General features: G+C 29.1%; 1 protein-coding gene across 1 annotated transcript; it reads right to left on the bottom strand.

Annotated features, from left to right (window-relative positions):
- Positions 1–9,070: 9,070 nt before the first annotated feature.
- On the bottom strand, positions 9,071–12,300 carry LOC115033539. Its single transcript, XM_029486285.1, has 3 exons — positions 12,102–12,300; positions 11,365–11,491; positions 9,071–9,419 (listed from the first exon to the last, which is right to left on the bottom strand). The coding sequence occupies exons 1-3, from the start codon at positions 12,298–12,300 to the stop codon at positions 9,299–9,301; spliced, it is 447 nt and encodes a 148-aa protein (XP_029342145.1). The 3' UTR covers positions 9,071–9,298.
- Between the last annotated feature and the right edge of the window lie 575 nt (positions 12,301–12,875).

Here is a 12,875-nt window from a genome sequence, read left to right as displayed (position 1 = left end):
GGTGTCGAGGTGGGGTCCGAACTACTTAGCGGAAGTAGGCGATTCATCAAGCTAATGAAAAACAAACCTTTCGGTGAGTATGAATACACGTTAATAGATAAAATACGAGCATCTATAAATACATTAAAAACATAAAATTACCCTAGGGGTAGAAGAAGCTTCTTCTGGTGGTGGCAGGCACGGTCAAAGAAAAAAACTAATTAAAAATGTGTTTAATATAATGGGTATAGGTATATAATATTATATATACATTGATTATTAACTCGTTTATGATTAATTAAAAGGGGTTTGTCTTCACATTTTTAGTTTGTGCTTACAAATATAAGTACTTGCAAACTGTGCAGGTAACTTATTTTTTAGGTGTAATTAAGGTACATTTTTCGGTTTATACTTACAAATTGCGTAACACGTTTTAGCATGGTCAAAAACTTGTGAATGACTAAACTGGAAACGGCCAGGTTTTGAAGTTAGCCATGATTTAAACTTTTGTGGATAATTAAAAACAGCTGAACTTATACAATTTACCAATTAACGCTAGCAAATATAATTACAAATTACTTTCTAATTATGGAAAAAACTTTAATAAAAATTTAGAATTCGGCCAGCGGAGAACTACATCAACAATCAACTCAACATATTTTATTTGGCGTTAGTCAATCAATAGATAAAACCACACCTAGAAAAAATCATAATATTTTAAACGTTTGATTGACAGAAAAAAGAAAGTTTCGCTGTCAAAATTATAGAAATTTAAAAAAAAAAACTTAAAATACGGGTAATATATTTTTTATAACATGTAATATAGATATATATCTATTGTTTTTGGGTAACGTACATTTTTACCCCATACTCTACGTTTTAACACAATTTATACATATTAATAATTTAACTATTTTACGATACGTACCTACTGGCTACTACCTACGATTCAACACGCTTTTCTTATTTCAGCTAGCGACTTAAATATTTATTGTAAAAAAAGGTAAGAAAGTGCTATAATATTGTTTGCACGTAAAAAAAATAGGTCAACCTTTTGGGGAGCTATTGGGTCAAGGTGGCGTGGTGTTAAATTTGGAAACTCAAAGTGACTATTATTACATATTAGAAAGATAACTATGAGCGGAGATCAGTTAACAATTGAGTTTAATATCATGTTAGGTTATTAAACTAAGAGTAAAATCAATGAAAAATTAGTTTTTTAAATGCATTAAAAATTAAAATAATCAGTTGGAATGAAATGACTTAGCTATAGTAAACGTTTTTCACTTGTCCAAATTCTATGTCTATACATTTAAAAATGTTATGAAAACCAATTAAAAATGATCATGAAGTAATAATAAATGTATTTATGTTATTTAGTTGCAAATTGCTATTAATATATTTTTAATGTAAAGAATATTTTGAACAAAAGAGTGATTTGTAAGTTGAAGTTCGATGGGTAAATTTTTGTTTAAATTTATACTTCTCTTATATGGATATGCAATATTCTAATAATCCTACCAAGTTTGTTTACTGAAATATTTTCTATGCCTTTTGAATATGTTTGGAAACCGTCCGATCAAAGTTGGTTTTTTGGCCAAATTAGTAGGTAATTTATTTTAACATAAATTTGTTTTTGGGTCTGGATACACGCATTTTATTTTTCTGACCGTTTTTGAGTAAGTTATTCATTGTCATAGTTACTTATTAACAAAAACCTATTTACGATTTAAAGGAGAATCTTTGTATAAAGGAACAATTTCGCGGAGTAGCGTGCTCCTATTTTTTTTCATATGTTTTTCCGAAACACAAAACAAAATTAATAGTCACAATATGTAGGTACGCTTTAAATACAATGTATTAATATTGATATACATTAAAAAATCAATAAAATCGGTATCTCACAGCTATTATAGTAGGTATATAGAAGCATTAAGTGTGCGTATAATAGGTACCTAATTGAGTAAGGTACTGTTGTAATGGATGTGTAAATAAAAATCGTTTATGACTTATGAGCAATGATATTTTTTAATATATTTATATTTTTTATTTTATGTTTGTAATTTATTTTTCTATTAGTGATATGGTACCTATATTGAACTATTTTCGTCTAAAACATCGCATATATTTTTATTTTATTTTGTTTTTCATAAATTACGAGATGGCTGCCCAACATAGGTAGGTAAAGTAAACTGAAAATAAGACGTTATACATACATTTTAAAAATAAATCATTTAAGATTATACATATGAAAGGTATTATGATATAGAGGGTTCTTGTCGACTAGACGTATCATTCAGTGGATGGGGTGGTTAGTGGTTACCGCCATAGTTGGTGTGATGTAGATGGGACGCAGAAGGGAGCAAATAATCCGGAAGACCTACCAGGAATCCTAAAATTTACCTTTGCAAGAAGTTCAGGTGCATTAGTGGAACCACAAACAAGTTTGCTGAGAAAGTTTAAGTTTGTTTTATTATTATATTATTTTGTCATATTATTATAAGACCTAAAATGTATAAGAGTATAATATCGCCCACTATTCTCATTTACTTATAAGTCGATACTTACGCATCGCGATGTAGAATAGTGCTATACATAAAAACAAATTAAATAATATATTTAATATATTTCAAGTACCTTTTATTAATGTTTATTGAATTACCTACAATAAAATAACTAAAATTGTTTGACAAAAAATGTTATTTTACGTTTGAAGTTTAAATTTCTTTAAAATTGTATATTCAAATTTTTATCGGATTGAACGTTTATTAAAAAAAGAGTGTTGACTGTTTGTTTTTGATATTTTTTTCAGCTGCTATAAGAGAATAACATGAGAATCTTTTACGTAATACATATTCAAGCATTTTGACAGAGAAATAAAGGTTCACATTAATTTTAAAATATCATTTATCAACATACATTGAAAAAAAACTGATTTTGCAACTAATAATTAACAGTCAGTGCCTCAAGTGAATATATTTTGTTTTATAACCCATAAGTGACCCGGACATGAAAACATCCATCTATATCGAGTATGTCTTTTTCTCGAGATCCGCTCCAGATTTATTTGCTTTAACTATCAATTTCCAACAGGTCACCAATCTGCTTCAATCTCTTATTGGTTTCGACGCATATATTTAAAACCGGCACCTCAATTCCGTGTCTGAAATCTATATCAACTCTCAGATCGCGGTCATTAATCACGTTTTTTTTTTTATCATTTTGAGTATTAAATATATTTTTTTGACAAATCCATCACTCAAACTATACTTTTTCACGCCATAATAGTTATTGGTGGTAGGCATGGACATAGGAGTATATGTAATTTTTAAATACACGTTACCTATATTAGGAATAATCAAAATGACAATAATAGTTGTTATTCAAATTTCAAACCGAAGTTAAGATGTAGCTAAGTGCAGCGAAACAGTCTTGTAAAAAATACTTTTGAAAAAGTATTAAGATACCTACCAATACTAGTATTCAAATAAAAAAGTATTAAAAATAATTTTAAAATACTATTATAAAAATGTATTTTACGAATACTCACAAAGTATTTGAATACAAATACAAGTATTTTTTTTAAATTTTATGCTATATATTATATGTATATTATATTGTACCATCAATATATGTACCTATTATGTTACTTTTACCATAGATTTTAACAATAATTACTATTAACATGTCTGTCGTTTGATTATTTAGAGATAAATACATGTTCACATATTTCATTCTGCATTTAGATATATATTTCAGCTAATATTGATTAAATTTTAACGAAAAAAATAAATTAAAAAGTGGTATTAACTATTAACTATTAATATGGAACTATTTTAAAATTATTAGATTTTCAGTTTTCTTAAAAAATTCCAATACAGAAACCATATAAAATTTGATATGGTATTTTTTTAATTTAAAACAATGTTATTACCTACTTTTACTATACCTACAAAAACATAATATTAGTTTTCAACGAAAACAATATTATTTTTATTGATGTCAATTTTTTGTGAAAAACTATAAATTAAAATTAATAAAATGGACATTATGGTGTTTTAATACAAGTATTTAAATTTTGTTAAAAATACTTTTAAAAAGTATTAAAAATACATAAAATTACATCAAAAAAATTTTATTTAGAATACCATATAAATATTTCAAAAAGTATTTAAATACGAGTATTCAAATACTTGACAAGACTGCAGCGAAATATATACTGTCAGTGTCGCAGTTCCAATCTGGAACGAGTGTTATAATCACCGTAATCATGTCTTGGTATACTGCAATGTTTTGAAACATCCGTGATAAAGATAATGTTTTAAAAACTTTTATTTGTAATTTTAAACATATATTACGCGGTTAATCAGCGCGTGTTTTCGTTGTCGAGTTATACGGTTCTTGTGTCACCGTCGACGATGTATATATATTGCTATACATTAAGTTTAAATTATACGGCGGGTCCCGTGTTCGCGAAAAATTCCTTTTGGGAGAGAGATATTGTACACTTCGGTGACGTGAGAACTTTTCAACACTTGTATAGGTACTACACAACGACCTAGCTAGACAACGAACAACAACAACAACAAAAAAACATCTTCTAATGTTTATTATTATAATTATTTTTTTTACGCTCGAGGTAGGTTTTCTCTTGTTAGCTTATTTTTCATTCCGTTTTATATCAGACTGTGCGGCGTGTTTATGAAACTATTGTTCGTATATTAACAATTTGTTCTTTTTTCTTCGTTTCTTGCTATAATGGAAAGCCCCGTATTGATATTCGTCGTTTCTTCTTGATGTACGTATTGTGCACTATTATCATCCGCACGTCAACTGAAATATATTAAAAAAAAAAAAAATATCATACAGTAATGAATGAAATCGGAACACTAATTTAAGACGACCACGCGTCTCTTCCACATAATGTATAAATATTAAATGTTGTCTCCGTCTAAAAAACGTACAACATGATACATTTTCAGAGTGACAACTGACTGTTATTTTAGATCTAGGGCATCTATTGTGTTATCACTAGAAAAATATTTTTCGGATTATATCAAAACAACCTACCCTCCGAAATGTAGAGCCAATAGTTACATCTATGGTACAAACTTAAGTTTTAACATAGGTAGGTAATAGGTATAGAAAGTATGAATAGTACTTTGATAGGTATCAAAGGGCCGTCGTTCAAAACCGCACACTTTAAAAATGGTCGTCGTTCAAAACCGCACACTTTTATACCTTACCTAACCCCGCATATTTCCCCGAGATAAAACAGTTCAATACCGCACACATTGATATATATATCAATAACGTATACATTTATCTAAAATAACATTATCGTTTAGTACCGCACATCAGTTAATCATATTTAATCAAAATAAAAAAAAAAAAAAAAAAAAATCATAAAAATAAAACTTTGCGACTAACAGCGCAGAAAGTTACCATAGTCAACTTAGACTTGGATTTTATGTTCCGCATCCTACAAAAATATTTCATTCGGTAAGAACATGAATTCAAAATAATAAATATATTTTGAGTTATTATAGATTTACTTTTGTTTATTTAATTTTTTTTAGATAGATCATAGATGTATCAAAATAACAACAGATAATTACTGAAACCAAATTGAATATCAATACAATTTTATTTGTTGGATAAAAAAGCTTGACAATTTAATACAAGGCTATTAATATATTGTTACAATGGTATTTGAAAAATATTAAAAATCCAATGTCACAAGTGTTTTTATGAGCATTTAAAGTTCGAATATTGACAAAAGGCGTAAAAATCACGAAATATTTGGAGTTAGGAATTTCTAAAAGTTTGTATTGATTTTAAAATGTAATACAAGTTTTCTTATAAGTAGGGCTGGGATTTTGATGCCTTAAAAATCTCAAAAAATGCCCTTAAAAAAATGCAAAAAGTTATAGTCGGTTGTCTTTGATCCTATTTAAATTTAATTATAATATATTGAATTATTTTTAATAACTATAAAATATGTTTAATTTTTAACTGTCAATCAAATGTGAGTGGTTTTGAACTATCGACCTTTTAAATTTCCCTTTTTAACAATATAATAAATGTGTGCGGTATTGAACGGTGTAATATGTGCGGTCATGAACGGTAAGTGTGCGATTATGACGACCGCCGCAAAGACAGGACAGCAGGGGACTCCTCTTAATGATGATATATTTTTAAATACGTACAACTAAAAAATCCCATATTGCTAAATAAAATATTATATTATATTCTTCGTTTCGTTAAATAATCAAAACTTTTAAGCGTATTAATTTTTTATAAGAATTTTATGTTTGATCTGAGTTGAAATACCATTAACCTTGGTCCTTGTTGTGGTTTTCTTTTGTATTACCTTGGTATTCAATACCTAAGATATTTCATTAATACACATAGCGAGTGTTAATTACATCATATTCTCAGTAGGTAGGCAAAATGAGGAAATTGTTGTTTTTTGTTTAAATCATACAATTAGCTATAATTAAGTTTTAATACATACCTACTCTATTACCTCATAACTGATTTCCAAATAAAGTTACTGAATGCAATTGTGTTCATTCGTTTAGAGCTAGTGGTTTTTATGCATTTTACTATTGTCTATTATCGTCTATTCTTATATTATTAAACATTTAATTTTTTAATAAAAAAAATTCAAACGTCATAAAATTATATTTAAACGCAGTAGATTAATACATTTATACATTAAGACAACAAGAATAAATTAACAAAGTACCTATACTTCATTTATTTTTATTTGTAATTATGTAATCTAACGTTAAGGTGTGTATGCCGCAAGTGGTTTTGATAACATTTTTTTATGAGACATCTATATAATATATTATATAGCTGAAGACTGCAACTCTTGGTTTCCATTTAGAAAACGGTAACTTCTAGGCTCTAGCAAGCCACCAAGGTAGCGTTTAGGCGTAACCAGTCGTAACTAACCATCCGGCTTTATACCTACTAAACCTACCTAACCATAAAATAATAATATAATATTCCAACTTTGTGAAATCGACCACGTGGTAACCTCAAAGTTACGTTTCTCGGTCATATCTGCAGTAACACGAGGCAAATTCATTAGCAGTCACTATATAGTCTGCATACTGCTTGAATAATAATATTATTATGATTTTATTTGGTAAGCAAAGGAGATAAAAAAAAAAACTTCGTCGGTTACGCTATAAGTAGAATGTGTATGTGTCATAGTTTAGGCACTCAAGTACCTAACAACGTATTTACTGGTGCTTGTTTTAAATTTTTATTGATTTTACAATGATGTGAACATTTTTTTTAATTTTTAATTTTTTTGATTGCTATTTGTCGTCACATCTTTGAGCAGTAAAAATGTTTCAACTTCACTATGTTTTCTGACAAGAATGTGCATCTTGTCTGCACTTTGACAGGTGAAAAATTAAAATTCCTTGTATCTATACTTTTCTTAAAAATTTGGAAAAACAAATTAAAAAGTTATAGAAAAACGAAAATTTTTAACAGGTTTTGACAAAATCAATAATTGATTTAAAAATATAAAAATAAGATAATTATTATCTTATTTTTATATATATAGATTCAAAAACGAATAACTCAGGTACTTGAAAATAGAAATTCACAGAATTTGTTATCATTTTCTTCAAATGGTAAAAAAAAATGTTCGATGATAGAGTTTTGTGTTATTGTGTAAAATAAGAGTTTCTATAGAAACCATGAAATGTGATAAAATATGTAATATTATAAACTATCGAAAATATTATTTTCTTCAGAATCGTTGAAACGTATCCAACACTTTTCCAAGTTGGTAATACTATATACATTATAAATACATATTTTGTACTTACATATAATTCCGAGCCCGAACGGACATAATGTTATACAATATAATACACCATTATTATATTATATCCAGTGAAGAAATGTTTGTGTACACGTCATATTCATATACAATAATATATATATAAGTCTGGAGAGGGGAAGGGGCGGAGTTAAATGAATTAATCCCACTTACGTGGTACCGATAAATGCCACGTCTGTCAGCCAGTCACACGCTTGACCGAGTTTTGTGTTGCTAGAGGGTAAAATGAATGTTATAACGCTCCCTCTCTCTCTCACCCACACTCACCCACACACACCCACACACTCACACACATGCTCCTCAAGTCCGATGTCCGAGTAACACCATGTCTGTGTAACAAATGGAAGGACATTTGTGTTGCGGCGAGATAGGGGTAGGACAATATGTATTATATTCGTCGGACGAGCATTTCCGAGTGCACATTCGTTTTTCGCAATTTCGCAATAGCCACCGTTGATCACTCGTAAGCCAAACGAGTATTTATGCCCTTACGTTGGTATTTTACGCAATAACTCGATATTATTTTGTTCGAACGATTTCAGTTTACTGCTATTAGTAAGCACTAAAGTTACCTATATTCCTGTATTTTATTCTTCGTGTTTAAATGCATAATCCAAGTACATCACGTCACGCCGTGTTTAAACTTTGTGCGGAACGCAGCTTTCGCGAAAAAAAAAAAACTCTTACACCGTTGTAAAAGTATAACAATATAATGTCATATATTTATCTAAAAATGCAATACAATGTTTTAACATAAATGTTTACGACAAATGCAATACAATATTATAGTATTAAATTATTATATGATAAACTGTATCTTTTTTTCGACTAAAATATACTCTGTGATAGCGGAAACATATTAAAACTTAATTTAGATATAACTTTTTAAAATCAAGGAATTGTCAACAAAACATACGTCATTTTCGTTTTTTACAGACTGTAGTATAGTAAACAAATTAAACTTTCTACATATCCACAATATCTATAATATTCTATATACTTATAGACTATATAGTATACAAAATTCATCTTATGATTATTCGTTTTATGATGTATTAACTAAGATTTGTGTGACAGACGACAGTATATAATATTATGGGTATTCGTTTAGTATGTGACTAGGTGACCTACCAAGACGATTATCAACTATATATTATGCACCGCGGGTGCCGATCTATTAACAGGTATAAGATACATTTTTAAAATTTTTCTGCACAGTAATCCTACATTATTTTAGATTTGTATTAATAACTAATTAAATAGGTAACTATTAATATAATTTTAAGAATTTTAATTTGACTGTTTTTAAATTAATTATCGGTCCCGTATGTCACATACTAAATGAATATCATACCATGTAATAGTGCCATGTGTGGTTAGTAATTTCGTGATGGTGAACCTATGAAAGTTATACTTTTGTTAATCTTATTTATGTCTTGACATATTTTTCTAGGTACGCCTCACATTGGATTTGATTTTTAATGGCAAGGGAATGTCTTCTTTAGTCGTTTCTTCTAAAAATTCTGTATAATTTTGTTTCGTTTTGAGCAAAGCTTGTAAGTCATTAATTCTAAAAAAAAATTGCATAGATAATTATTTTTTTAGTATTATTATCACTGTGATCATTATAAATATTACAATAATTAAACTGTTACCTATATTGATATTACGTGATGGATTATGGATATTGACTAAATATTATAAGCTATAAATAAAATATAAGTCTGTGGTGTATTGGTATGTAGACTTTTTTTATGAAATGTTCTAAGTTTCTCACAATTGTATTATTCTGTTTTTTTTATACAATTTTAAATCTTAAATACATTTAAATAATATATCAAAGTATTTCAGTGGCGTATCTAGGATATATTATACATATATATATATACCTAAATATATATTTTATTATTATTATTATTTTTTTGGGGATAGGGGAGTTGCACTGACAATTTGTTTTTTAGGCAAGACTATTAATACTAGAATTCCTCATATGTTAGGGATGATGATTCATAATATGGGATTATAACATTTTAGACTTTTGCAGCAACGTTCAAACAAATTACAATTTTAATGGTTATACGTCTTACGTAATACGTTTACGAAACATTGAAAGCATTTTTAAACTTCAAGTGAGGTTGTATGGTTTCTAGCCCCCTGGCTACGCGACTGAAGTATTTTAAAAGATTAAAAATGGTCTCATGTTAGTAGGTAGGACGTAGGTACCATAAATAGTTGTTTCGTAATAGCGAGATTATACATATATTATAAAAATAGTTTCGCATGGGACAAACTTAGATACGGTTATATTATTTACAGTTATGTAAAAGTATGAAAAATGTTCACACTACATAGAAGATGACTCGTTAGTGTCATAGCATTTTTATATAAATTGTTTTGATATCAATACTCACTATTTTCTTATTAATAAAAAAAAAAATCAATCTTTACGACATATTATTAGGTTCTATCTGACTAGTTTTTCATGACCTTCGAGTCAACCACAATGTTATGTAGGAAAATCCTCGTAACCCTTGCGCACACGTTGGCCTCCAAAGTTCCTTCTTAACGCGACTAGAGTATAAATTAAGTTCTTTTCTACCTATAAGTGTATTGTGCAGGACATTCGGTAAGGTGAATACTGCAGCAGTTTTCGTAAGTTTATCCTGCGCAACGCCATTTTCATCGGTAAATTACGGGTGCAGGTTAGGCGTCCTATTGAGATATTCTATATAATAATATAATGTATTATCATTAACTATAGGTATCTGGAGTAGAGTAAGTAACGTATGTAAGTATGTGATCCTTTTGCAAATTGCATAAGTAGGTTAGATTACTAGGGAGAGTTCTTGGAAAATCAACTCGTGTGTAATTATTACCAGTGCAGATAGTACATTACGATAATTAGAAAGTTTTAAAATATTACTATAATAATATTATAACGGAACTACAATATATTTTGAAATATCGATTCCCTTTGACCAATAATACTGCAAATTCACGTGAGTAAATATACCATCGTTACAAATTCTTGAATCTTGATACATATATTATGATGTTTTGATCTATTAAATAATAATATAGATTGCAGGGTGTAAATCATTATATTTATTACTGCAGTTCTCGCCTCGTAAATGATTTCGTTAGGCGTATAATACTTTGATGAATATTTAAATTAAAAATGAATGTATTTAATAATTTTAAATAAAACAGTGTATTGATAGAATGTGATTTGATTATTTCAAATATTTATAGTGTATAAATATATCGTTATTTTAATTTTAGCACCGCGATATCAATATTAATATTGTAAAGAAGGAGCGTACGTTTTTATATTTATTTACTTGCGTTAACTAATTTTGTACTTATTTAGGTACCTACCTATAAATTATAATATTGTATGACCACTATAACGTATATCAAATATTAAACAATGAAATATGTGATGTATACGTCATATAATTAGGTATTACTAATTATTATTAATCATTTTCTTACCGACTATTTCGATTACTTACTCTTGTTCATTGAACGGCTTAAATTGATTTGGCAGCGTTTTAGCATTTTGCTCATTTAGAATTTGACGGATCATTTCTGTAGCCGCGTCCTCTTTGGCTTTTTCTTTTTTCGAACCTTTGCCTTCAACTATACAAACAAAGCGGAATTAGAATTTTAAAAATCTATTCGATTATTATGACTCAATGTGTTGATTATTAAACGTAAATTACATTTTTCGTTTTCAGTGTGCTCTATATAAAATCTGGAACAGTTCAATTTAATATAGAACGATTTTTTTTCGTTAATACTCGTTTATCCGGTGTCTGCAGGTTATCACATTACAGCTCGGAAAAAAAAATTAGAAGAAGTGCGTTTTAAAAATGTTTTTATAAACTAGAATAAATAGTAGAAACATTTTTCAAACCATCGTGCAGGCGAATGATGGATGAAATATCTAATTGGTACGAAAGTTAGTTTGTATTCGTTTGTCTGTGTGCTGTGTTCCAAATAGAAAAACTAGTTGTTCTTCCGGAAAAAAAATTGGAAAGTAGATGATCGCAAAAAAAAAAAAATCAGACGCGAGAAATAGAACGCGAATTTCTTTCGCTAATAAATCGCGCGCTGTCTGCGAAACGAAAAATTATAAATTTTTTTCCGGACCTCGTCGTTGGTTTAAATCGAAATAAAAAACGACCGGATGGTTATATTGTTTAAACAAGTATAATATGTCTTGTTGCAGTTGCAGTCGTATATTCACCGTAGAGTCCGTACAGAGTGCAAGAATAGTTGTATACGGTTTTGTAGCTGGTGACGTCGGTGCCGATGATTCGGTAAGTCGGCTTGACATCCGAGTCGACGATTCTGCCGTTCAATATTTCAAAAGGCGACCAGAGCACGGGGCCAGCTTCTTTATTGCCGTGGCCTTCGTTCTGCAAACCGACAACAGCGCAGTGCATTATAATATTCCAGTGAACTATCCAAACGGTTAAACTGTTTCGTACGAATATATAAAATAATGTATAATAATAATAATAATAATAATAATGGTAAAATATCGATGCGAGTCGTCCTCGCCGTTCGGATATCCAACCCCCCGGCGTTGCAGGCACGGTGCATTATGCCGACCTTATATTATTCGAATCGCGTTCCAAATGCAGTTATCCGATTCAGCGGTGCCTCCTATGTAGAAACGTCTACATATATAAGTACTATAATATGGTCTACAAACAATATTCATACCTAATGATATACTACGGTGCATCTAGCGTCGCGAGACACACTTTGTTTCGGAAAACACTGACGTTTTGTGAAAATATTTCTATTACATAATATAGGCAAATTCGAGTGGGTATTATTATTATATTATTAATTTATGTAATACACTTGATGGGTACTATTTTGTTATCGTTCCGCCACCGAACCGTATACCTAGACGCGATTATTAATCATCACTCAAAGTGAACTTTCGTCGGCAGCCTTTACCTAATAAAATAATCTAAAATGTCCGTAGATATTATTTATCGGTATTTCA

The sequence above is a fragment of the Acyrthosiphon pisum genome, chromosome A1 (assembly GCF_005508785.2).
Source record: "Acyrthosiphon pisum isolate AL4f chromosome A1, pea_aphid_22Mar2018_4r6ur, whole genome shotgun sequence".
Classification (NCBI taxonomy): Eukaryota; Metazoa; Arthropoda; class Insecta; order Hemiptera; family Aphididae; genus Acyrthosiphon; species Acyrthosiphon pisum.
This window is presented reverse-complemented; position numbering and strand designations above follow the sequence as displayed.